The following is a 26,037-nucleotide window of genomic DNA, read 5'->3' on the forward strand; positions in this document are numbered from 1 at the left end:
TAAACAGTTCAGACCATCCAGGTCTAAAATGGGCTAGGACAAAATAAGATTCCTGCTTTTCAGAATTGCTCATGGATAAGGGCTCTGTCACCTAGTTCAATGTGCCACAGTAAGGGTTATTTTGAAATCTGGACATAAGCCATGACACCACAGGAAGTTTCATATCTGTTCAAGCGCAGCAACGGTGAAGCATTTTTCCCACAGTTTTATTGTCTAGGTGTGTGTGTTTACTCTTACGAGGTGAATGAGACGTAGTTCCAGTTAGACTAGTCATCTCAAGACACCCAGTGTGTGAATGTGGACTATCAGACTCTCCAGTAGTTTTCTGGCACATTCAATGAGCCAGGAATTTATTCAGTGGCCACCTATGTGATTATGAAGTACATAGAATCAAATAAATCTGGAAGGGAGATAAAACTAAAGTTCAACCGTTAACGTTAATCCGTTTTCACTTACTGCAGAGTAGATAAGGATAACACTGTAGAAGTCAGTGGATTTATACTGCTGTAAAGATCAACATGAGAGAATATGAAAACAAACAGCTCAGAGTTTATTGGGCAATAAAAGGGATGACATAATTATTTGCCAGAGTGCTTCCTATAAATAGTAAGAAAGGTACAGTTTATGGTAAAATATCTGATCGATCAGCAAGAGGGCTACTTTATTTCTACTTATCAGATCTGTGCATAGATTTAAGACATCTCTTAACATGAGGAAATGATTGCTTGCCTACATCACAAACTTTTAGATTACAGAAGTTTCAAAAGTAGAATGAAAAGCTGCCAACAAGCATTATTTAGAAAGACTGGAGTGTCTATCACAACCTATTATGACATGACAGCTTCCTCCAAAACATCTAGCTAATTTTAGTTCCACCATATGTCTACTGATCTGATAATGCAAAAAACTTACAATTTGATCCTACAATAAGTAATCTGCTGCTGAGCTCCTGAACAACATGTTTCTTTTATTTAAGTCAAAAAATTAGTGTTTAAACAATGATGAGGAATGAGCAGAAAAGTTAAGGACATGATTTTTTTCAAAATACTTCAGAATTCATGGTACGTACTTGATGGGAAACCAAGAATATTTTCAACAGTGGGGAACAACAGATTTGAAGCTTGAATCATGTGTCATCTCCTGTCTGACAGTATTTCAAAATACCTCAAAAATGTTGAAATAGTATTTTGGATACAGTTTTATTTATGCTGTAGCTCCTTATTTATGTTTTCTTGAGACCTGAGTGATCTGAGTAATGTAAAAAGAATTAGATGGAAAGCTACTAACAATTATGAAATACCTGAACACTTAACTTTTTAAATATTGCTATTAACAATCTAGAAAGTATAAGTTTGCAGCACTGTCCCTTCCAAACTGATCACTATTATGTCTTCTAGTCATGCCACCAAGCTGTCTCTGCAGGAGTTCCTATACATACCAAAATGGTCCAGCGGAATCACGTGAAGACAGAATAGTAATAGTGAAAAACTCTGTTTTGTTTCTATTTCATCACTAAGAACTACCTAAAATCAAGAGGTTTATCTCATTGCAGACAGCAGGGCTGGTCCCAATGAATGAAGGAACATTGATCTGCAATTTGGGCAAAAAAAATATAACACTGAGAAGTAACAAAAAAGTTCAGCAACCTTATACTGTACTAATTTTATGTGCCTACTGGTTTCCATACTCACATAAAACACAAAAATATGCCTAGGCTGCCCTGTTTTACAGTAAAATGACAAGCCATGGAAACTGTTAAGATCAAGAGGATGGGGGGAAGCCCCCCACATACTTCTGTGTGTAAGCCCTAGCAACCAGAATATGAATCCTGGGGCACCGATAAATTTAACAGCATAGTTTTAAAGGCAAGACCACTTCTGGCACAGTAGTACACCCGATGATCCTTTTTACATCTAAACCAGCAAGAACTTCTTTCAGGAAGGCAGGGGCAACATTTGTTTCAATGCAGGCTCCCGCTAACACCCTTGATTTTCCACAGTGTTCTGTGCCTGCTGTGACACTGAACTGTGGCACCAGCCAGGGCTTGGCTTATCCCCTTGGCTTTCCTCTGGCAGCACTCTGTGGAAACCCCAGTACTGGGCCAGAGGAGGAGAGGGCTGAGACAATACCTGGTGACGTTGATAAACAAACACGAGCCAGCAGTGTGCCCAGGCAGCCAAGAAGGCCGATGGCATCCTGGCCTGTGTCAGAAATAGTATGGCCAGCTGGACCCTGTACTTGGCACTGGTGAGGCCATGAGGCTTGGGCCCCTCACTTCAGGAAGGACATTGAGGTGCTGGAGCGTGTCCAGAGAAGGGCAGCAAAGCAGGTGAAGGGTCTGGAGCACATGTCCATGAGGAGCTGCTGAGGGAGCAGGGGCTGTTTAGCCTGGAGGAGGCTCGGATGAGACCTTATGGGTCTCTACAACCACCAGGAAGGAGGGTGCAGCCTAGTGGGGTCAACCTTTCCTCCCAGGCAAAAGTGACAGGACAAAAAGAAGTGGCCTCAGGTTGCTCCAGAGGAGGTTTAGGTTGGACATTAGGAAGTTTCTTCACAGAAAGGGTGATTAGACACTGAATGGACTGCCAGGGAGGTGGTAGCCACCCTCACTGAAGGTGATAAAGACTGGACGTGGCACTCAGTGCTGTGGTCTAGTTGACACGGTGGTGTTGGATCAAAGGCTGGACTCGATGATCTCAGTGCTCTTTTCCAACCCAGCTCATCCTGTGACCCTGTCACTGTGCCACCACCGCCATCCGAACTCCCCGCCGACCGCCCGGGACGGCGGCTCAGACCCTCACGCTCCCTTCTCTCGCGAGACCTGCGCAGAAGCCTCGCGAGAGTTGCCCGCGGCCCCGCCTCCCCGGGCGGGGAAGGCGCTCGCTGCGGTTTTTCCTTTTTTCCCGCCGCCGGCGCGCGGAGCCGCCGGGAGCCAACCAGGTAACGGCGCGCGCTCTCCTCATCCTCCGCCGGGGAGCGACCGCGAGCGCGCCGCCCCCGCTCCGCCCCGGGGACGGGCCCGCCACGGCCCCACCGGCCCCGGGACCCCGTCGGGCGCTCCTCAGGCGCTGCCCCGCCTGCCCGAGGGAGCCCCGTTCTCTCCGTCTGGGAGGCTTCCGCCGCTCGGGACAAGCGGCGTGTGGGACATGCCATACTGCTCCTCTGGCGTCCCGGCTGCGGGGTGTGACCCGAGCCTGGCGGGAAACTCCCAAGTGTTGGTCATGGCAGGATTTCCCAGAGCATCCCGGCGTGTCTATCGAGTGAGTTTTATGTGCGGTGTTGGTGCAAGAGGGAAAGGAGAGCGAAGTGCATCGCCGGGAAGTGCAGCAGAGTTGAGTTTGTAGGGGCAGCCGGCGGGGATCAGGGCGCCGTGTGCTCCCCCGAATCCCGGAGGGGCGGTGTGGCCCCGGCTGAAAGGTATCAGCACCGATAAGCGGCCTCGGCGCCTTTATCGGTGCTGATGAATTCCTGGAGGCAATCACTGGTGAGGCCGTGGAAAGCCTGACGGTGCCGGAGGGAGTTGGGTTGTGGAAGAAGAGGGAAATAAATGGACGCTTTCAGGTGGTTCTATGAAAGCGGCAGTCGGCAGGATAGCAGCAGAGCGTGACATCCGGGAGAGGGGCTGGCTCTGTGCATCCACCCCCCAAGCAGCTTCCAGTGCTGTCCCTGCCTGCAAGTGTCCGTACATCCAGCTCTGGCGCTTTTACCCCCTAAGGACTGGAAAGCGCTTCCTTAGGGCTGGAGACTAAGCCGTCACTTTTACACCTGTGCAGCTGCCCAGGCCTGTCAAAGGCTCCACTTGAACGCTTCTTGCGGGCCCTGTGCTTTAAGGGAGGTTGAGCACCTGCAGGAAGCAATGTATCATTTTGGTATCTTTGGGCAGATGAAGCTTGGGTAAATGCCTTGCTATTTTTTCCCTACTTGTAGTCGGTTGATGCACTAATAATTTGCAGAAACGTTGAGTGGGTTTTGTGTATTTTTTTTTTTTTTTGCAGTCATCTTGGGGGAAAAAAAAACCCAAAACAAACACTACGGACACCATTTATTGTCTAGAGTCAGGTGACTTTTCCATGGGGTTGAGTCATCTGACAGACTTAAATCTGAAACAGTAAGTGAAAGCAAGCGTGTGGTTTTCAGTGCCCTAGTGCTTGACAGAGAAAAAGTTTGATCCTGAAACATCTGTTGAAGGTGCAAAGCAAGAGTTTAAAAGTCATTCCTAATTTCACTAGGCAATTGGTTCCACAAAGAAGTGTTGTAAGATGGCTTAATGTGGCTGCACACAAAGTGGAGCATTTCAGCTGCAAAGATGCAAGCAAATCACTGTCCAACTTCTGTTGAAGACTTGTAAGCATTGCTAATTTCACAGGGTAATTTTATTTTCTATTAAGGATTTCTCTGAAGATAGCATTTGCTAATATGAAGCCATATCCTGAAATAGGCACTGAATTTGCTATGGACAGAGCAGGTTAAAGCAAATGTGGAGCTGCTGGCTTCATTATTGTAACATTTAAATATCCTTATACTATAGAAAACATACAGTTCGAGTGTTACTGTTGAGAATAATGTTTTGTTCCATTATTTTTATTCCATTGTAAAGACAGCCAGACTGCAAAAACGTGACTTAAAACAGTGCACAGAGAGATGAGACAGGAGAATGGAACCAAAGCCTGCAGGCCCTACACTTGGTTACTGACCACTGGACTGAACATTTTGCTGTGGTGAATCTGGGGGACCAGCTAAACCAGCAGCTGCATTCAGATACTCTAAGTTGTTTGAAGGCTTTCAAGATAGGAAATGCAGCTTCTTGACTAATCATAGGCCTTGTATCATCTGAACTACAACTTATACCTCAAAAATTTGAGAGCAAATTGTTCCTTCCATTTGTTAGTATAGGCATGGTGGTTTGCTTGCTCAAGTTGCTAATTTAGGGATAGTACAAAATATCTTTTTTTCCTTACTGCATTTTATATTACAAGGTCATAGAGATAGCGATGTCCACCTGGTAATTACAGTCCCTGTTCAGAAGTGTTTGTTTTAAACTGACTGCATAAAAATGGGGAAAACTTAGAATGTCCAGTTTCACGCAGGGAAACTGAAGGACAGAGATTACAGGAGTATTTCAGTATTGGACACCCAGTGACAGTAGAATTGAATCTTGCCTTGGCTCAGAGCCAGATCTGAGTACCATGCTTTGTCTGTAGTTTGCCTGAGGGCATCATCTCTGTAAAAAAAACCCCTTTTTTGGGTTTTTGAGAATTACGGGTAAGATTATCCTAAATTTTGTAGGCAGTCAAGCTTCTAAGATAGAGATAGCTGACTTTGATTGTTCTTCTCAAATATTAATGTTTTGGCGATTTATAGATTTTTGTGGTTACTCTCCAATTCTTTTTTTTCATCAGGGAATGGGAATCATTTTAATATAGAATTGTGAACACTTTAAGGGGATGTGAGCTTTTCTTTACAAATGCATGTCGTTTGAATCCAAATTTATATAAAGGATGTGTATAGACAAATCCATCTCTGATAAAACTTATGACAAATTCTATTGCTGACAGCCAGATTTTGGTACTATGGCTTACTTTTGGAAAACAGGAATTTGGTATTACTCTATCTTTAGATAAGAAAAAAAAATGAAGACTCTTAAGTGTTTTAATCTAATTTTAAGTTGATAGCTTTTTAAGGGAAGGAAAATTCTGTTAGTTTGTAATTACCTGCAGCAAAATACTTAGCAAATATTAGTTTGTAATTACCTGCAGCAATACTTAGCTTTCAGGGTGACTGTCACTATGAAAGTATATAAATATATATCCTCAACAAGGATAAGTAAACTTTGCATTTCATCTATGGCTACAAGTTATGCTCTGATAAATTCAAATGTAAGTGTTTTCATTCTGTTGTTACAGATGTACACCCCTCTTCAGAAACAGTTTTATAACTATGTAATTTAAAATATCAAGTTTGAGAGTGAGCCAGTTCTGCAAGTCAAAGAAACTGGGAGCAGGAAAAAGCAATATGAATGCATCTGGAGGAAGCTGTGGCAGCCCTAGTTCTGCAGAACCTGCAGGAGATTTCTTCAAAGAACTGTGGTCCAAACTGAAGGAATGTCATGATAAAGAAGTACAAGGTAAATCATTGAAGGTTGGGTTTCAGGTTAAAGTTGATGTTTGTCAGTTACCACAGGAAAACTTTGAACCAAAATACTCTGCATGGAACTAAATAGATTTTTAATGTTTTCAGTTATGCAGAAAGTTGGACCTGATGATTACAAATGATCCTTAGAGATTGACCACCTAAGCCTGGTTTAACAGGATTAAACTATCAACACACATAAATGATTTGCTAGGTCAGTGAAGAAAAAGTAACACAATGTTACATGGAGTCTCTCCTTGCCTACAAAATATCTATGTGTTACTTTACCTTTAATGGATTGTGATTCAAATCTCCAAACCATGTAATTCAATGGATTATTTTCTTTTTCTTTTGGCTTTTGTTACTTCAGATACATTAAAATTATTTGCATTGTTTATTTCCCCTAACTTATGCAAAATCACACTGCAGATTAATGTTACTGAAGTGAAAATAATTTCTTCAGATTTTAGTGTTCTACATTTTCTCAACAAAATTTGTAATGTTTTTATAATTTGATTATTCATACATTATGTGACTTGTAATAACAATTTTACTACAGATTGGCTGTTAGTGTCTCTTCATTCTTCAGTAATTAAAAAAAGATGAATTATTGCACTACATGTATTGCTATTGTAATATTGTTTTAAAAGGAGCATTCGTAAGGGCTTTTTGCTAAAAACATTAAATAAGTTAACATTTTGTTCTGCTAATCTAAAGTCACATGATCCATTCTTTTTGGATGGAATTGAAATGATATTAGACTGTGTCTTCTAAGAAGTTTTTTCTTATGTATGAAATAGTATTTATATTAGGCTGGAATAAAAGTAGTTGAGTTTTTGTGATTTAAGAGCTGTAGTTATGCAAGTGGATCTTTACCTAGGGCATTTTAGTGGTCTTGGTTGTTTCTGCTAACCTCAAAACAGTTTCAGGTCTGTCCATTTTGGCCCAGTTAGACCATCACTTCTTGGTTTCAAAAACTCTTGGAGATTGTTTTATAATTAATAAATGTTACATGCCTCCTACTGAAAGTCTTGATTCAATTATTTGCAGCACTAGGCTGTGACACTTTGTTGTTGATTATTAAAAAAACTAGACCAAACAAGCAACCAAAAAGCATATACCAATATGGCAACTAGAAAAAAACTCTAGCAGACAGTAGCATTTCTTTACATTAACATATGGGCTACAGTTTTACAAAAAACCACTTTTTTTAATAATTATTTTTTAAATTGCTGATGGTTCTTTTTGGAGTGGGTGTGATGTCAACCACAGATAAACACGGAAGTACTGACAGAATGGGATCTGGCAATCTATGGCATGTCTGAACAACAAAAACTTAACAAACAAAAAGCTCTGATGTAGAGACTTATGTTAAGTGACCCTTTCTCTAGTTTCTTGGGGTGTGCAGCACGTGATTTTCAAGTTTGGGTTTTCTTTATGCAAGCAAGATACTCTTTAGAATGCGTGCAGGGTGTGGCCAGGTAATTTTGCCACCAGGCAGTCTTTTTCATGCCTAGCCCTTTGTCAGTATGTCCCACACTGTGTTAGGTAAAATTAGGTATTCCATGATAACATCAAAGACATGCCTGAAGGATAGTTAATTTTTTCAGAAGGTGGGGATCCTCTTATAGAAAATGGTACTGGAAGATATTTTAGAAACATCAAACACAGACTTGCCTAGACTTTGCTTGTTTCTGAAGTCTATAAATAAGAATTAAAATTGACTCATGAGTTTCCAATCTGAATGTCAGCAAAAATTATTTTAAAGGTGGTAGAAGGTGGATTAAGGGAAAGTTAGTAGTTGTTGGAAAAGCTTCTTTCATGTACAATGTACTGAACACTGAAGTGGTGGAATACTTATTTAAAATCCATGAAAAGTAGAATTTATGACACATGAACTTGACATGGTCAGAAATGCTATACAAGTTGTACCTTTAAAATGTAGACTGAAGAATACTTTAAACTCATGCAAATTGAAAGGGATTTTATTCAATTTCAGTATTACTATATTGTAAAGGGTGTGTTTTTTCACCATTATGTAAAGAAATCCAGCTTCTTGTTCTTTTAAACTGATCACTTCCAAAAAGATCCAAATTTTGGCCTTCTTCAGCTGAAAGTAGCTATTATTTAAGTTAAATTCATTATGAAACAATGGGTAGAACACCTACATCCCAGTTTCCAAAATACTGGTTATGGTCAGTGTTAGTTGACTTTTCATAAAGTTCAGAAGTGCTTAACAACTCAGAATAATGGTCATTAAAACTCTTTGCTTTTATTTCCTATGTGTGGGATACTTCCATAGTGCCCAGAAGATTCAAAGGAATTCAATAATGCTTTTTGTAAAGTGATTTATTTCTACAGGTGGTAATCCTTACCTCTTGCTTGAAATAATTATATAGATGCTTGCTGCATGTGGATTGAGATGGTTTCTGAGGATTAATTTAAATCTAAAACTCTGTACTAAAAATATATATTGGCATAGAAATGTGAGCAGTGTTTTACGTACAAGAAATTGCCTAGTTTTTTTAAATTATTGCCTACCTCTGAAAAGCAGAAGATATCAATGGACAAAAACTGTAGTCATAGAAGGAGAGACTTAGGAGGAAAGCAATCTCATTGGTAGATAGCTGTAGGAAAGGAAATGGCTGGAAGTTCCTCAAAAGTAAGTAATTATAGAAAACAGAGCTGGAAGGGATTTTAGGAGGTCATCTAGTCCATCTCTGTACCCTTGAGGTAGGATTATGTCTGTGTCATTGCTGACAGTAGCTTGTCCAACTTGTTTCAAGAAATCTTCAGTGATAAAGAGTCTGTGGTCTTCCCAGGCACTGTCAGCATTGAGGAAGTGCATTTAATGCTTTTGAAAATTCATCAGAACAGAAATGATCATAGCCATTAATTGAAATATTACAGCTATATAGTCTAATCACATAGCAAGTTTCATAAAATAGTTTAATTAATCTGCCTAATGATAGTTTAAATAAAGTCTCTGTTGCTTTAATAGGTGTAGAGTGTCATTTACTAATGCACTTACAAGCTTTAGGTAACGTAGATTATATAAATCTACAGCTTGTCTATTCCATAAAAATATTGTGTAAAAGATAAAATTGAATTGGGAAGGGACATAGTGTAGTTCCACAGAGTTTTATGTGCTCCCTATGTTAAATAAGGAAATCTGAAAAACCCAAGCTCCTTAAATGAGCATGTTTAAAAACTCTCAATGCTCTGGAAAAGTAAAAGGAAGAGACTACAGCAGATGGAGTAATTCAAGGCTCTTGGATAAATGTATCAGGCTGGTTTCCTGCCTTCTCATTGCAGTCATTTGAACTAAGAAAAAATGCAACCTTTAAGTAACTAGTTTAGTTCCTCCTGAATTCAGGTGGGAGAGGAGATAGTGTTACCTGTAGCACAGTGCTGGGCCTTTTGAGCCCTGCCTCTTCAATTGGTTGCTCAGGTTGCCAAAGTTACAATCCTAAATACTTGCTGAACAGACTACCTGTTCATACAGGAGATGCATTGTTGTGCAGCTTCATTCCTTCCGATGGGCGTGGAGCAGCTTTAAAGCAAGCTTTATAGGGGTTCTAATTGCAGATGCCTAATTGACTTGATGAATAGCAACTGCTTAAAAAAATAAACCCTCTTTCTCTGCTGATCTGCATGATAGAACATAACTTCTCACAGGTGCTGAACACTTGGAGATAAAAGAAATCTTGCTATATTTCCTCATAATTTTTTTAAGTAGTCTGTCTGCATTTTTAACTCATTGTCTCACTGGCATCTTGTAGCAAGTATGGGTTCACTGAGTCTGTGGCTGGCTTGACATTTTAAGTGGCCTGAGGAGTGAACCTTCTCAGGCAATTAATTTTTCCCTTAGAGCTATTCCTAGTTGAGTGTGGTAGTGGAGAAAAAAAATAGTCTGTTAGCTGCCTTAACCTACATTTTCTATAGTAAGATGTAGTATCAACTCCGTATTTAGGCTAAAATTCAAAATAGTCTGAAGTTTTCTTACAAGTGTTCTGGTTTTATAAGTTTATCCTGCTATCCTAAATGCATAATGCTTTTGCAAGAGAACTTAAAAGACACCTAATGTTCAGCCTGAAGTTGGTAGCAACTTTTCATAGTTAGAAGAAAATAACTGTGCTAGGAAATGTTATTTTCTGATGGATATGAAAATTTCTCTTGTATTTCTGTTTAAGAAACTGTTCTGTCATTGGGGTCTGATTATTTCTGTTTATTTGGAATAGGAATGGCCAGCTTGTGTGTGGGTAATATCACATAAATTTCCATAGCACTGTGTCCCACTTGTTGAATTGTTTTGTGCACAAATATCTTCTTGTCTCTATGCACATACAAATGCACCCAAGACCTTGCAAGCAGATTGGCTGGACAGTGTTCTGTCCCCTGGGCTGTCAGCTGCCCACTCCTGTTGAGAACATCAGTTATATTTGAAAACCTTTTTCCTTCTGCTCAGAATATAGAGTTAGGAGTGTGGAACTCTTATGGGGGAGAAAGGCCACAGATGAAATATCATTCATCAATTCACCTTCAGGTAGTCCAAGGAAGCTTTGACTGAGACAATCTGGTAGCTCGTCTCCAAAGAAGGATGTTGTCCTTCTGTGCTTTAAAGCCTTGAATCACATCTTTTTAATGTTTCCTTTATGCATATACACTGTAAAGCATTTCTCAGTTCATTGATTGGATGCTTCATTTCCAGTGTTGTATTATGAATTTATGTGCACACAGAACATATTTTATGCTATTTCTGTGGGCATAGTCAATGAAAATATATTGACAGTGCTGGCTATTCATGTGTGGTTATTTCACAAAGGTGTTTGTTTACTTGTGTAAGTGGAAATCTGTGTGTTTGCTTAAGTCCTTATTTCCTGGAGATCACAATGACTATATTTGTTTCCAAGATCCTGTAGAACACACTCAAAAAGTCCAGAAGGAACCTTTTTCTCTCCAGGTTATTGACATTTTTTGTCTCTCTTTGCAGATAACAGTGGTAAACGGGGAGTTAATTTATTGTCTCACTCATTTTTTAAAATCAGAATTCTATAACATGTAATTCTTCTTTCCACTTTTCAGGCTTACAGCTGAAAATATCTAAGTTGAAAAAGGAAAGATGCTTGTAAGTACTCGTCCTAATGATTAATTTATTAAAGGAGAGTCAGAGTCCCATTGATGAGCTGCAATTCTTGTAAGATCAATTAAGGTTTCATGGATTCTTTCTTTAGAGGTGTAAAAAACTCTGCTTACTTTAATAATTCAGCTTAAGTTATCTGCAGATGTACAGAGCTCTTTACAGGATGTGTTATTTCTTAACTATAATTTATAAATTAAGTAGTTGCTCATTTTTAATCTGAAATGATGAAATTATCTCTTACTTTTGATATTAACCTGCTGTATCATAAGTTGCTTCCCTGTTCTGGAGTCTTAAATTGATCAGTCAGTTTTCTAGATGAGAAATATTATCAGTGATGTGACTGAACAAGTACCAAATAGGTTAGTTGTTGTTTGTTGGAATCTTTCTACAGCTGCCACATTGTGGATACAGTACTGTTACATAGGAGGTCTTGTTCTCCTTGCTGCATCTGAATACCTGGGGTTTAGTATTTCAAACTTGGTAATAAGCTGACAATGAGCACCTTATTTTGTATCCCACTCCAGCATTGGAGCTAATGACTTGTAAACCCTAGGTCAGAGACCGGCCATTATGCAGTGCCTTCATAGCCACAGAGTCTGTCATGTTTGTCAGGCGCACTGAAATTTTAAGGAAAGAAAACCCAACCAAAAGCCTAGTTATTTCTGTTGTTTTACTGTCTTCGTGGGGCATTTTACAGGGTTTAGGTGAAAGGCATGCAGTATTAGTGTACACTAATATCTTCCTTATTTATTGCAAGTGACTTAATGCCATAGAATGACATCTAATTGACAAGAAACAATTTTTAAATTTGCTATTTTAAGCCTCCTGTGAGTGGTATAAACAGAAAAATGAGGGGATTATTTGTGGTTTTAGTTTTTTTTTTTTTTTGTTGGAGGGATTTTTTAATGTCCTAAACATCAGGAAAATACAGCCTGCTTTTGTCAGACTTTGAATTTTGCCATGGTCTGGCTGTACTTGGTTAGTGAACTGAGGTAAGAGAACTTTAACATTTTGTGTTTCCCAAGTAGAAGTATAAGCCTTAAATGGTCCCTCATGCTGTTTGCATGTAGCTGTTTTATAGGTTGCATATGCAGTTGGAATGGCCTATGTGGGCCTGTGTGATAATACAGAAAAATAAAGCATCTGTACGTAAATTACAGTTTATTAAATGTGCTTGTGATTGTACACTGTAGAAGCTTCCAGCTGTCCCATTCACTTTATTACCTATGATTGCTAGTTTCTTGAACTACTGTAATGCCAGCAATATGAAAATGTGGTTAGCTAAACATATGTTAAAGGGATAGTGCCAAATGAAAAGTTTGTTTGTGTAAAAGAACTGTATCAAGTTAGTAAATATGTTTTCATTTCCTGCTGTGTTTGTGTGTGTGTGTGTGCGCTTAACAGCTTTTCATGAGCCGATTTCATGACTTCCACAAATAATCCATCTCAGGCACACTGAAAACAAACAACTGCTTTCATGGATATATACAAAGTATTCCATGGTAGAAAGAAGAACTGGGAATTTCTCAGAAGTTAGCCACAGTCATGTTACACAGATTCAGGCACTTAGCTTTTATTGAACATTAATATTCCTGTAGAAAATAATTGTGTGGTTGTCACTCGTACCATGTTTGCATCTTGAAGAGATGTTGTGATCTGATAATAACATTGAAAGGGAGCTGAAATTGGGGAGTTAACATGACTATTTTTCCTTAGCTCTTTTAAGGAGAAAATATTCTTTGTCAATTAATTAGTTCTGGTTTTTAGAGAAGGTATTTTCTACAACTGCTTCTGAGCGTTTTGTAAAGAGACTTCTTTTGTCTTTATACATATTATGGGAATACATGCTCTATAGAGAATTTCTTCTTGAGGAAGTAAACCTCTAATGGATCTAAAGACTTCTCAGAGATTTCCAAACCTAATGTGGTTTGCCACACTGCATAATTTACTTACTGATATGACAAGAACAAAACGACCTTATTGTGGAAGCTCCCATTAGATTCCCCACAGCTCCACAACACAGTAGAGTGTAAGAGAAGTGTTTGAGTTTATTCTCTGAAATTGTTGCTTGAACATTGTTAGCTTTTATGTCTTGACTGTCATTAATTCTAGTTTTTACCTGAACAAAAGTTATATAACAGAAGATCACCTGTATTATGAATTAGAAACTAGCTGCATCTTTCCTCTGTCATTTGTAAATTATTAATTAGAAACACTAGCTTTGTGTATCTTCAACATAATGTTTGTGCTCATGATAATCACATTTCCTGAGGATATGAAAGAAACATGCCAGAGAAAATTCTCTAGTGAAAAAGTAATTACTGCAATTTAAAGCTAGAACTAATTTTTCCTCCTTTTCTTTTCAGGGATGCAGAGAGGCTTGAAGAGTTCTATACCAAAAACCAACAGCTCAGAGAACAGCAAAAAGCACTTCATGACACTATCAAGGTTTTAGAAGACAGGTGAAGTAGTGTCTTCTGGCTTTTGAGTTTGTTGAGTTTTGCTCTCGCAGAGTAGCTCTGGATACTTTGCAAGTTGAGTTTATTGTGTTTTGGTGTGGCATTATTGATTTTTGTTTTAGTAAGCCAGTCCTTTTCTAATGCAATCCAAATAGTGTGTTATAGACAAAGGTGTAGAATTTACATTTTTCTGAAGAGCAATCAATCAATATATAACATATGTATTTATCTCATCTATATAATTAAACATAAAATCAGTAATGAATAAAAATAAATAATTTCTGTTCTATTGTTATCTTCAAAGTGCTTAGCTTGTTTAGTTCAGTTTCAAAAGAACTTAGAATAGAGCAGCTTGGAAGCAAACAGACATTTTCAGGTTTGTTCTTTTGTATCCATCTTTGTACAGTTAAATTTTATATTGATCAAGATGTAATACAAGTACAAAACCCAAAGGCTATATACTATGTTGTGAAACTAATGAAATAACTCACTAGGAAATGTTTCAGTTTGAGGGGGTCTTTTTTACTAATTGCCTGTTTTACCTGAATTTGATTATAGGTTCCATCTGTTACCTTTTTTTGGACTTAGGTGTTCTCCTCACATATTGATCCATTCTACTCTTTCCTAATTTGTTTCTGTTTAATCTGGTGCAGCAAAGCAAAACAAATAGACATGAAATTACAGTGCATTTTTCCTTCTTTAAAAACTATACCTGTTTTGGAAAGTATATGGTAAATTTGCTGTTAATAGGCTCTCAGAAACTTTCTGGGAACAGGAGATCATTACATAGTAAATGATTTTCCACTATTCCAATGTTACCTCAAATTTTGAGCTGTGATACTCTACTTTTACTTTCAACTCCATTTCTCTGTGAAAGGCATTAGGGATAAGCTTTAGCCATGCAGGTAATAAACTTTCATACCATGTAAGTAGACAGGCATTCATGGTCTGGATGGACTTTTCCAATCCCTTAGCAGATGAATTACTCACATTGTGAAAAACAAAAGAAGTATTTCAACTGACTTAATACAAGGAGATTGTAATGCTGTGTTTGTTACACATTCAGATAAGCTAGTATGAAAAGGCATTTCAGTATTTTACGCTTGCCATAATTCCACAATATTAAAACACCAATAAACAGGTATGGGTTTTACTTCCAATATTCAGCTGTGAAATTGGAAAGTTACATAGTTTGTTTAGTTGGGATTTTTTAATACTTGATGTAGTAGCATCAGCAATGGAGAACTTTTGACTAACTGGTTTCTTATTTAGCAGGCAAAAGAGAGTCTGGTTTTCACTTTGGTAATACTGTTAGCTTTTTGCTGTGTACCAGAAATAAATATATTCCATTTATCAACTATAAAATGAGCACATATTTCATTGCATGAATGAATGTGTCAGGTAAGATGGAGTGATTCTAACCAGTCCTTTTCTGATCATGGATGTATTTTAAACAGCTAATCTGAACTGTTAGAGACAGTGGAGTCAATGCCTCTCATGAACTTCTGTATCCACTTAAAATTATTGGTGCTTAGATAAAGATAAAGGGTTTCACATTTGCTTGGCAGTTGTTAAGAGTGAAATTACTATTTGTCCTTTTTATTTTATTATTTTGCTTAATGACAGTACATATCCTTCTTAAAAGAGGTAGTAATTCTATTTAGTGAAGTGATTTGCTTATTTGTATTTTCTTGAATGAACTTTACATAAAATGGTGATTTATATCCAACAGTATTTTTAGTAGGATGCCTTACAAAGGATTTCAGCAGCAAGGTGTCGCATGCTCCACTTTATTATATAAAGTAATGCATGTTGCTTTAGAAGCATCCAGTACTTACAATCATTTATGCAAATGTTAGAGCATATAGTATTAGATCGTTCAGAAATCTCAAAACATTGCTATGTGAATGTATAAAACCACAGTACTTAGTGGTGTTCTGCACAGCTGTCAGAAGTTCTCTGGTTTTCATTGTTCAAAAGGTCTGTTAAACATTGGTATCTGCTTCATGCATGGCAATATTTTTTTAACAGAGGGACCTTTTTCTGTTCATTTTATTGTAGATTGAGAGCGGGGTTATGTGATCGCTGTGCTGTAACCGAAGAACATATGAGAAAGAAGCAGCAAGAATTTGAAAATATCCGGCAGCAGAATCTCAAACTTATAACTGAGCTTAGTGAGTTTTATCCCCAAGCCTGAAGACAAACCATGCTATTTTGTAAACTGGTTCTCCAGTTATTCCTGTAACTTGATATAATTTATATGGGGTGTGTTTAGTAAGCCCAGAAAGTTCAGTCAGGGGATACTTAACTGTACAGTCTGAAAATATGTAACATACCAGTGACTAGTCATTTGACCCACCTTCTTAGATTGAAGTGCTGATACTGAAAGTGAACTGACGTGGAAAATCTTACACTGTAAAGTAGCTACTTTAGATAAAATGTGACTGCTTCTGTTTATTCCTACAGCTAGAATGATTGCCAGCTTTCCTAAGAATACACTGACTTCAAAAGGAACTGGTGATTGCAAAGTATCAAGTTCAGACAGAAGTGGATCCAGCTTGTGTCCTGTAGTTGATCTTGGACTTTAACTGCAGTAAACCCATAACTGTCACATAACCAACTGACGCCACAAAAAATAGCTTTATACCTGGCAGCTTGTAGCCAGCTCATTTTGAAATCAAGAAATAGTACATGTGACACAAATTACACTGTTTGTTTCAGGTGATACACAAGCAGGACAGAAATATGTTCATAAAGAGAGTTTGGAAAGATTGGTTGTATAAAGCATACAATAATAAAGGACAGAATTTTTGAATGTTAATGGTATCCTTACCATTAATTATTTTGTATCATTTAATTGTCTTTATTTGTCAAGAACAAGCAGACATTAAATGAGATTTAAAATACAGGAAATGCTAGACAAAAAGTAGCTTTTTGGTGCTTAAGTAAATTGTGGAAATACTATGCTAATACAGAACACATCAGTGTTTTAAGGACTTCTAATATTGAGCACTTACATAAAATTATTCTGAGTTGTGAGTTTAATGATGAACAGCAAACAGGGTACAGCCAATCTCTAAATATAGCTTTGAACCTTAAAAATCAAGGTGGCACCTATTAGGTACAAATCTTGAGCTGTGACACAACAGTAGGCTCCCATGGGTTTGGCTTGAGATCTGTAGAACAATGAAAAAGATAATTTGAGGAATCTAGAGGCAAACTAGACAACAGCAAAATAAAAGCAAAAACAAAAATTAAAGTGGACAGAAGAGTTGGAGCTATCACTATGTTAGTTTGAGACAGCGTGGAAGAAAGGTTTAATGGTTGCACTAGTGGCTAAAAGCAAATTCAAATTGCTTTGTATTTCATAGGTTATCCTTAGTCTAAGGTAGCAATTTTGTCCATGGAGGCAAGTGAGCAATTCACTCATCTTTACAACACAGTCTCACTTGTGTGTATGTGGACAAAAGTAATTAATGATTGTGTAGAACTAATGTTGTGATACAGTAATTGTGTCACCTCTGCCTTTTCTAACATGTCATTTTACTACTTTTTAAATGACTAGCTTGAAACTTAATTTTTGTAAACCACAGAGAAGGTGCATGGTATAACATTTTACAATTGGTTCTGTTTCCTTCAAGGACAAGATTATTATGTTAACATGTGTATATTGATTTTTTAAATACATTTTTCTATAAATTTCAGTGAATGAAAAAAACAACTTACAAGATGAGAATAAAAAGTTAACTGAACAGTTCCAGCAATTACAGAAGGAGCTAGAGTAAGTTTTGGGTTGTTTGGGATATTCCCCCATTCCTCAGTAGAAATGTCTGGGAATATAAATATCAGCTTTTAAGTCTTTAAATCTTGTTTCCTCTTTCTGATAGATAGACTATGATAAGATAGCCTACTGCCACAACGTAACAACATAAGCCCAGCTGCCTTCTGTTGTGCAGATTTTTATTTTCTTTTACATGTGTGCATCTTGTTTTAAACTGGGAGTAAAACTGGGAGAAGTGAATTTATCATAGAATTTTTTCTTGACTTCTGATCACAGTGCATAGCAAAGCCTTACATCTCATGCTTTTATTCCTTGGTTGCCTCTTTACCTTATGTTTCCTCCTAGACTAAGACTTCAGAAAAGTAGTTACTTAAATAGTCAAAAAGTCCCAGATCTTGCAATACATTTTTAAAATAAACTTATTATAATTTTGCAATTTTAAAAGAAAAATACTATAGTAAATTTTGAAAAAAAGACATAGAAATAATGAGCTACAAATTGACTGAAATTTTAATCTGCTATAGTAAGAATGTGCCATCTAATGTTGTTGTTAATATGTGAATGTGGTGTACTGTGCAAGGCAGAGGTAGTGTTCCCTTCTTGTTGTGGTCTGACATCATCTGAAAATTATCTCACTTTCCCCTATCTGTGACTAAGTTGTGTACATGCCTGGGAGAAATGGGACAGGATGTGTGGACTTGATACAGAAGGTTTTTTATGCATGTGGCTTATTTCTTGTCTCTGTCAGAATTCAACTTCAGTAGGGAGTGAAACAACTAGAGTTCAGTTCAGAATGACTGCAGCCCTATTCCTTTGTATTTCTTGGTTTGTCTCCTATCTTTGCACCTTCATTGTCCTTTCTTTTTTATGTATGCATTTAATTTTCTTGGGGTAACATACTTCATGACCTGAGCTTCGACTAAAAATCTCTGGCCAATGCAGGAAAGCTGACAATGACCAATGTCACAATACGTTATTTGCTTTGCATGTTAGGTGATCATTTAAATAAGTGCAGAGTTGAGTGGATGAACAGTAATTTACAAGGATGGAACTGCAGTTTTAATACTACTGCATTTGGTTGGTTTGGTTGAGCTATAGTCATGGTACTTTATTTAGAATTAGCAACTTAGATTGATATAATATCATCACATTGTAGGTGCAAAGTAGCATATTGTTTCCACTGCATGATATGAAATCAGATTTTTGCAGTCTTCTGTATTTTGTAACCACATTATAATAATAGGAATAAAAATCTGAGAATTCTCCATATAAGTGAAATCAGTGGAAGTGTAGAAGAATCGTATTATCTGATCCTTTATGACATTGAGATTTCATTACGCATGGATGGGAGCAGCAAGGAAATTTCTGCAAAAACCTCTCCTGGGGTCTCAGATAAATCTGTGATTCAGAAGTTATTTATTACATAGTTATGATGTACAGTATGTATGGCAGCTGCTTCATTTGGTGTTTTTTTTCTGTGATGGTATGTAGAAACCATCCTACCTCTTGGTTTATATAGAAGTAAGGTGCAGAAAAATATATTTTTAGTCGGTTCATTTGTCAAACAAGGCCATGTGTGCCAGTAAATTTAAAGAGAACTCTAGCAGCTAACTTAAATTTGCGAAGTAAATTGATTAATATATTGCTCTGTTGTTTATTTTGATTTGTGTCTTAAGAAATTGGTAGTAGATAATACAGTTTTCCAGTGCTTTCTTTGTAAATGTGCTAGAAAAGAGGAATTACAAAATGCCAAAAGGGATTCATCAAGACTTGAGAGCATCAGTGCATCAGTATTCATCATTAAGTTCCAAGTTAGTAGTGGTAAAAAGCCTAACTGCAAAAATGCTTTTTGTCTCAAGCCAGACAGCTTTTTAAAGTTTCCATTACCTTATTTTATATAAGATGTTGTGGTTCAGCTTCAATGCAAGCAAAAATTTATCTGTATTTCCTCTTCTTCCCTTAAATCAAAATCTTATATCCTTCTCTTTATAGTTAGGAAATTATCTTTTGGCCTGTGTTTTCTCTTGAGAATCTTAAGGGAAAATGCAATTGCAGGAAGATGACCAAGCAGGCTGAGATAGATTTCTGTGTGCTTTTCTTTTACTGCCTCTTCCACATCTCACTGCCACCACCATAGGGCAGTTAGCCCCTTGTGAAGTACCAAACAAACTATTTAAATTCAAAGATCCAAAATCAGTCCTTTTTTGTTGTTATTTCCTCACTATGTATAGATAGAATTTTTGGAAAGAAAAGACGTTGTTTGTTACACCAGTTTTTATATACCTACTCTCCAGCAGGCTGCTAGAGCTGACAGTGTGAGAGAAGGTAAACTTCATAGCTCATCTTGTATTTTGCATTACTTTTTTCCATGCTTTTTTACATTATTTCCTGAAGATCTTTTTGAGTTGAGTTAGAGGTAACATCAATGCTTTGGAGGGGGATTGCTTTGAATACAGTGCTATTCAGTACTATTTAAAATTGTCCAAAAGCTTTTATTTTGTATTTAAGGCAGCATTTCTAATCAATGAATATATCCTAAATTGGAAAGGACCCAACAAGGATCATCAAGTCCAGCTCTTAAGCAAATGGCCCATCCAGGGAGTGAACCCAGGATCTTGGTGTTATCCAGCACCATGCTCTAACCAACTCAGCCAATCTCAGGGTCATAAACTGTGAAGATGTACAGGGATTTCCATACAGGGGGGAGACACTGATCCATCCATTTCAGCATTCTTTTGTTAAAGAAGAACCTGCTTCAAAGGACAAGCTATAACCTCTACAGTACCTAGCTTTGTCTGGGAAAAAGGGCTTCCATGTGCAGTTGTATGTTGAATTCAAATGTGAAGAGCTAGGGTTGTATGCTGTTCTTGGGCTTGATGGAGCAATTGTTAATCTTTTGTTAGATGTATCTAAAAACTGGGTTGAATATGACTTTTTTACAGTGTAATCTTATTGAGGTGGCTGTATTTCCAGAATTGTTGGGTTCTTGTACTGTGTGATTGTCCTGCTTGCTGAAGTGAAAACTCTTCATCTTGCTGACTTGGGCTTTTATTTGACCACTTGATTTGGTCTCCAGGGTGCAAAAGCAGCAAGCAGTGGAGGCAGAAGAAGTTATTCCAGATTCTCCAGTTCTAGCATCTTCATTTTCTGTGGTTAATCGTATGAGAAGAAAAAAAGAGAATAGGCATGTCCGATATGCAGAACATACACCCCAAGATTTGGAACTTAGGGAAAGCAACAGTGGTAAGAGTATTTTTTTTTTGTAATTATTTAAGGGCTAAAGAGAAAGACGGTGTATAAACTTGTTTGCAAAGGGCAAAAATTAAAAAAAAAACAACCCCTGTGCTTTTTTTTGCTCTGCTTTTTCTCTTTTTGTGTGATAATGCATGAGTCCAGGGGAAAAAGTCTATAGCAGTAACTGTTACATCATTTCAACTGTTACATTTGCTCAGAACTTATCTCAACCTTCTACTTTTATTCACCCATGTGCACATGCAAATGTAACAGTTTTCCAGCCTATGTTTCTTCTCTACGTGCAAATTGGCTGATAAAGTATCTGTTCGCATTTGACTTGTGCATGCAGCAATGTCACCACCTAGTGGAGAGTGAAACAGATATTTTGCCACATTCTGAAAGTATTCTGCAACTGAAGTAATGTAACTGGAACTGGTAGATATCTACACGATCTCTCTGTATTCCACACTGTTTGCATTTGCTTTGTGTCTTAAATTCAGAAGTACTGTGTGCCTTTAATTTCCAGACTTTGTTCTGTCAAGAAATAGAAACGTGTCATAGAAATAACTCTAATATATTTTGTCTACAAAAAGTATTTTTGTGAAATAAAGCACTTTGTGCTTGTATTTTATTGATACACAGGAAATATTATAATGCAGGTCAATTTATCTTGTGGCATAAAAAAGGTATTTTAAGTATGAATACATCTAAGTATTGGTCTTGACTAAAAGCCTCTTCCCAAGAATAAACATAGGATAACTGTGGGATGAAAAGGGTGGTCTGGTTATTCATGCCCTTTATTTTGCATTTGAAATTTTTAGTGCTGTGAGTACTTTCTCTTTTCTAAGCATACCTTTCTCTCTCCATATTCTGTATAAAAAATGAAGCTACTAAATGAATCCAAAGTTTAATATGTAAGAAATGGTGGGAATACCTTTCACAGTTAATGGCTTTGAAAAGCTATTGGTCATCAAGGTAGAAAGGACTGCATGGCATATGTTTGTCATGATTCAGATCTCAGGTTTTTCACCTTTTTGTTACCTTAGCTGATGCAGAACATTGTTGCCTTGGATGTTTTATCCTTCAATAATTTTATTGCCCTATTAACAGGCCAAATACAGCTTGAATAACTATTTTTATGTGGTCAGACTAGATGGTGGTGTCATTTTGTGTTAGTAGTGTTTTAGGGCTGACTGGCTGAAATCATATTTGTGAGAAAAAGGATTAATATATAATATTTATCATTTTATTTTTATTCTGACACATCACTGTCACAAATTATCAGATGTGCTTACATTGCTGGATATACTGAAATATTAAATCTCACATTGAAGTGCTTTTAAGATCTAGGTCATTGTTTGTATCTATGCAAAATTATCACAACAGAATACCTAATTTGACCATGTGAAAATCCACATTTCCTAGAGTTTGGAAAAATTCCACTCTTTTCCACACAAGTGAGCACTCACCATGGAGGAGAGATACTAGTGACAGACACCTGTGATCCACAACTGTCCCCTGTGCCACGTAAGTGTATTAATAGATTTAGTTCTAATTCCATTCAAAATAAGGCAAAAATATTTTAAAACTGAGGTTTCATCTCTTTAACCTTTTTTAACACAGAAACCTAATAAAGCACAAACCTTTTTAAATAATGACTGAGAATCAGCATGGAATTATTCATGTAAGTCAGGGCTGAGGTGGTTGCTGTTCTTGTGCTTTCCAATATTATTATTTTGCCCCAGTTTAATGAACTGAGTAATGGTAAACCCCTCAAAGAGGGGAAACTGTTGTGTTCCTAATAAAAACAAATGAAAAATAATGGAAATATGCAAGAAAATATGCAATATAAGCATTGTATCATAAATACACATTATCTCTCTTCTATGTGCTTTTATCAGACTATTTGTGCCCTGGACCAGGAGTGTGAAAAGCAACTTATACATTGATTTTTAATTCTGTGGAGCTGTATTATTCAAATTGGACACATATTTCTCTGTATCAAACTGACACAGCAGTTTGCTCTCATCAGAAATTCTTTTGCCACTTACTGCTTCCAGATGTGACTTTTATCTGACAGAGATCAAACTATTTCCATAAATGCCAGTTTTAATTTGTGATCTTTTTCGTTCTGTGTTTGTACCATCTCTGTGAGTCGAGCAAGATACTAAAATGCATATGTATCTTATTGTGATCTTCTTTCTACTCACAAAGATAAACCAAGGGTGGGAGGATATCCTGCTCCAAAGCCATCTTTTAACTTGGCTGCAGTCGTTGCAGAAACAATTGGACTTAGTGTTGAAGAGGAATCTGTAAGTATTCCCAAATTTCTTACATAAGCAACTTTTTCGGCCAGTTGTTTACAAAAACAGTGGTTTTCTCTTTTGCATTAAAATTCTGCAAAAGTATTCTGAGTTCCAGTAAGCTACTTTGGTTTGCTTTTGCTTAGTCTTTGCTGACTTGAGCATGAAGAGATACAACTGTGCTGACCTGTCTGGGGGGGGTGAGGAGGAGGGTAGAGACATGGTTCCTCCTTTCATGTTTTGTTAGTACAGTGATCTAAATCCCTGGGTCTGATAAATTCCATTTGTAATCAAATCTAAGACATTGAAAAATGTTTCTTGGCCTTGAGACTGGTTGGTGACTCAGGTGAGATTATTTGATGGTTTTGGTTGGTAACTACCATGAAAATTATAGTATGAAGAATATTTTTGTGTCTATGCATGTGAATGAATTTTTTCAGTTTCCATAAGATTTCTTTAAAGCTTCTGGTCCAAATTTCGTCTCTTAGCTTTTATGATTTTTCAGAGTTTTGAATGTTTTGATTTGAATGGGTCTTCTGAATATTTATGTGCCAACTGAGCATATTTCTAATTTTAAATCCAGTATCTTCTCACACTTCTTTTCTTTGTTTTCCTTCACCACTTGCAAGGAGTCCCAGAGTGTACTGAATCTTCCCCTCACTAATACAGTTATGAACCAGGCCTCAGAGAACATGCAGTCTGAAGACTCAAGAAAACATCCAGCTTCTGAATCAAGAAATGATGACAACAATTTAGGGTGTGTTTCCACTCAGTTTAATAGTTATAATTGTTTCACGTAGGCTTATAGAAGTTGGGTCTTTGTAGAATTTCAAACCATGCAGCATTTTGCTTTAAAGGTATAGAAATGGAAACAAATATTTTGTATCAGAGGGGTTTCTTTCAAGTAAATAACATGAGAAGCAATGAAACTGATAGAATGCAAAACTATAGGCTTTTACTTAATTCACAAACTTCTGGTTTGGGCTTCTTGTGTACACAGTCCCTTATTTCCTAACTTCTCATTATTGCAAGGTATCTTCTGAGGCCCACAACCCTGTCGATAGTGGGCCTAGAGCTGGAATGCAAGAAGGATCTTATTGCTCTGATTAGGTGTCAAACCAATTGACTGCTGCCCTTCTCACTCTCCTCAGGATATTGTGGTCTAAACTGCATTTTTTTTGGCCCTATCTGTCATCTTGAATGTGTTTTGTTGATGACAGGTAAAAAACAGTACCTGAAAGGAGCTTGCACTTTTTTCCTTCGCTTGCAGAAGCTTTAAGAATCTGTTGTGGTTTTAAGATCTATACAAGAACCTAAAAAGACTCCTATTGCAACCATTCTCACTTTCTTCCTTTTCATTACTGAAAGGTAGGGAGTCCTTGGATAGAAGAGATACTTTGGCAAGCTTAATTCTGTCTTTGGTTCTCAGTTGAATGTGGAACAGAATTTCATGCCATACACCAAAATGAAGGGCAAGATCTGCATTTTGTTTACCTTCTACAGCTCTTAAGTGCAGCAGTACCTATCCCTAGAATAGGTTAATTTTTGTTTTTCCTTCTGTTTTCAGTTAATACTAGCAGCTCACACAGCTTTAAAGCAGATCAGCAATAGAAAACATGTTTTTTTTAATATCACTTTCTCTCCTTCCATCTGTACACCAGAAAAATCTCTCATGTTTCATTGTATTCAGTATTTCAGATCCATCTCATAACACTCCACCACATGATGACTGGGATTCTCGGGTAGCTTCTCCTGTTTTTGGAGCTTCTAGCAGCATGAAGAACAACTCAAGTACAGTTCATGCTCCTTGTATTTTAGATTTGGGATTGAAGCCTCATCTCAAAACCAATCTCTTCAACAATCCATCCAGTTCCAGATCTCATAAAAGTAGATCAAAATCTGAAGATGTTGCTTTTGTTGCACCGCTGAATCTTGGGACGGAAATCAACTCGGTTATCAGCCAGGCCTCTGTCCATAGGCAAATGGTTATGAAAAAGAATTCTAATGAGGCTGTGACCTGTGTTGGAAACACCTGCACAGCTAAAAATGAGGTGATCAAGAGCGATGTCCTCCTTGTATACCAGAAGCAGCTAGAAGGCAGGTGTGCTAAGAGAAAGAAAGCTGAAGATGATAATGGAGTTAGCTGTGAGAAAACATCATTCAGCAAAGAGAGCTCTGTGCCCTTTAGATCTGATGTTCAGCAGGTTAATGGGGAACATACAGGGGATAAGCCCTTGGATCTGTCTGATCGCTTCTCTGGAGTTCGTGGGCAAGAGAAAAAACAAGGAAGTGAGGAGACATATAAAAACAGACTGAAGCAAGTGACTCTGCATGACATTTTTTCACACGTAGGGAAGACCATTCCTGAAGGTTCATCATCCGTTTCAAATGCCAACAATGAGAGCTGTTTGTTTGGCAGAGATTTACAAGAGGAATCCTGTGTACAAGAGGCAGTGCTGGGAAGAACATTCCCTGACAGGAAAAACCAGATCCCAACGAAAGAAGAAGTTCCTCCCTTCAAATTTGCACCACTGCCGAGTTCTGCAGAGACAGAGGAACTTTTTGATGATGTAAAGGTATGCTTTTCTGACTCTTTTTTCTTCTCCTTTGAAGTATTTTATTTGAGTTTTGGGTAATAGTAAAATTGCAATATGTTGTTAGGTTGCCAGTGGCCATGTACCCAGTAGAAAGAAAACAAGGACAGGACATGGAGAGTCTGAACCAGCATCTGTACTTCAGCCAAACCCTTGTAGACTATCAAAAAGTAAAGCACAACAAAATGAGCAAGGTAACTTGATGAAAATATTCCTTTTACTGCCTGCCTACCCCTTCAGCCTGTGCTCGGATTGAATAGAATTTTTCCTGTCTTCCTTTAATCCTTTGTTCTGCGTCTAACTCAGTCACATTCTATTTGGGATTTCTCAAGATGACCCCCAACATGTACAAGTCTGTCTTCCTGGCATACTTTTGCCACTGTATAATAAGTAT

General features: G+C 37.5%; 1 protein-coding gene across 2 annotated transcripts in view; it reads left to right on the forward strand.

Annotated features, from left to right (window-relative positions):
• Positions 1-2,838: 2,838 nt before the first annotated feature.
• Positions 2,839-26,037, forward strand: part of RBBP8 (RB binding protein 8, endonuclease) — a 34,442-nt gene continuing 11,243 nt past the window's right edge. Inside the window, exons 1-12 of one of the 2 annotated variants that reach the window (XM_077184813.1) lie at positions 2,839-2,940; positions 5,904-6,124; positions 11,215-11,257; positions 13,639-13,734; positions 15,793-15,905; positions 17,437-17,512; positions 20,589-20,755; positions 22,172-22,273; positions 22,961-23,058; positions 23,679-23,806; positions 24,740-25,625; positions 25,711-25,837. In XM_077184813.1, the coding sequence (XP_077040928.1) occupies positions 6,013-6,124; positions 11,215-11,257; positions 13,639-13,734; positions 15,793-15,905; positions 17,437-17,512; positions 20,589-20,755; positions 22,172-22,273; positions 22,961-23,058; positions 23,679-23,806; positions 24,740-25,625; positions 25,711-25,837 (1,948 nt within the window). In that variant the 5' untranslated portion in view covers positions 2,839-2,940; positions 5,904-6,012. Of the gene's footprint in view, positions 3,261-5,903; positions 6,125-11,214; positions 11,258-13,638; positions 13,735-15,792; positions 15,906-17,436; positions 17,513-20,588; positions 20,756-22,171; positions 22,274-22,960; positions 23,059-23,678; positions 23,807-24,739; positions 25,626-25,710; positions 25,838-26,037 lie in introns of both variants that reach the window. The other variant, XM_054632767.2, reaches the window with a different exon arrangement.

The sequence above is a fragment of the Agelaius phoeniceus genome, chromosome 1, assembly GCF_051311805.1.
Source record: "Agelaius phoeniceus isolate bAgePho1 chromosome 1, bAgePho1.hap1, whole genome shotgun sequence".
Lineage (NCBI taxonomy): Eukaryota > Metazoa > Chordata > Aves > Passeriformes > Icteridae > Agelaius > Agelaius phoeniceus.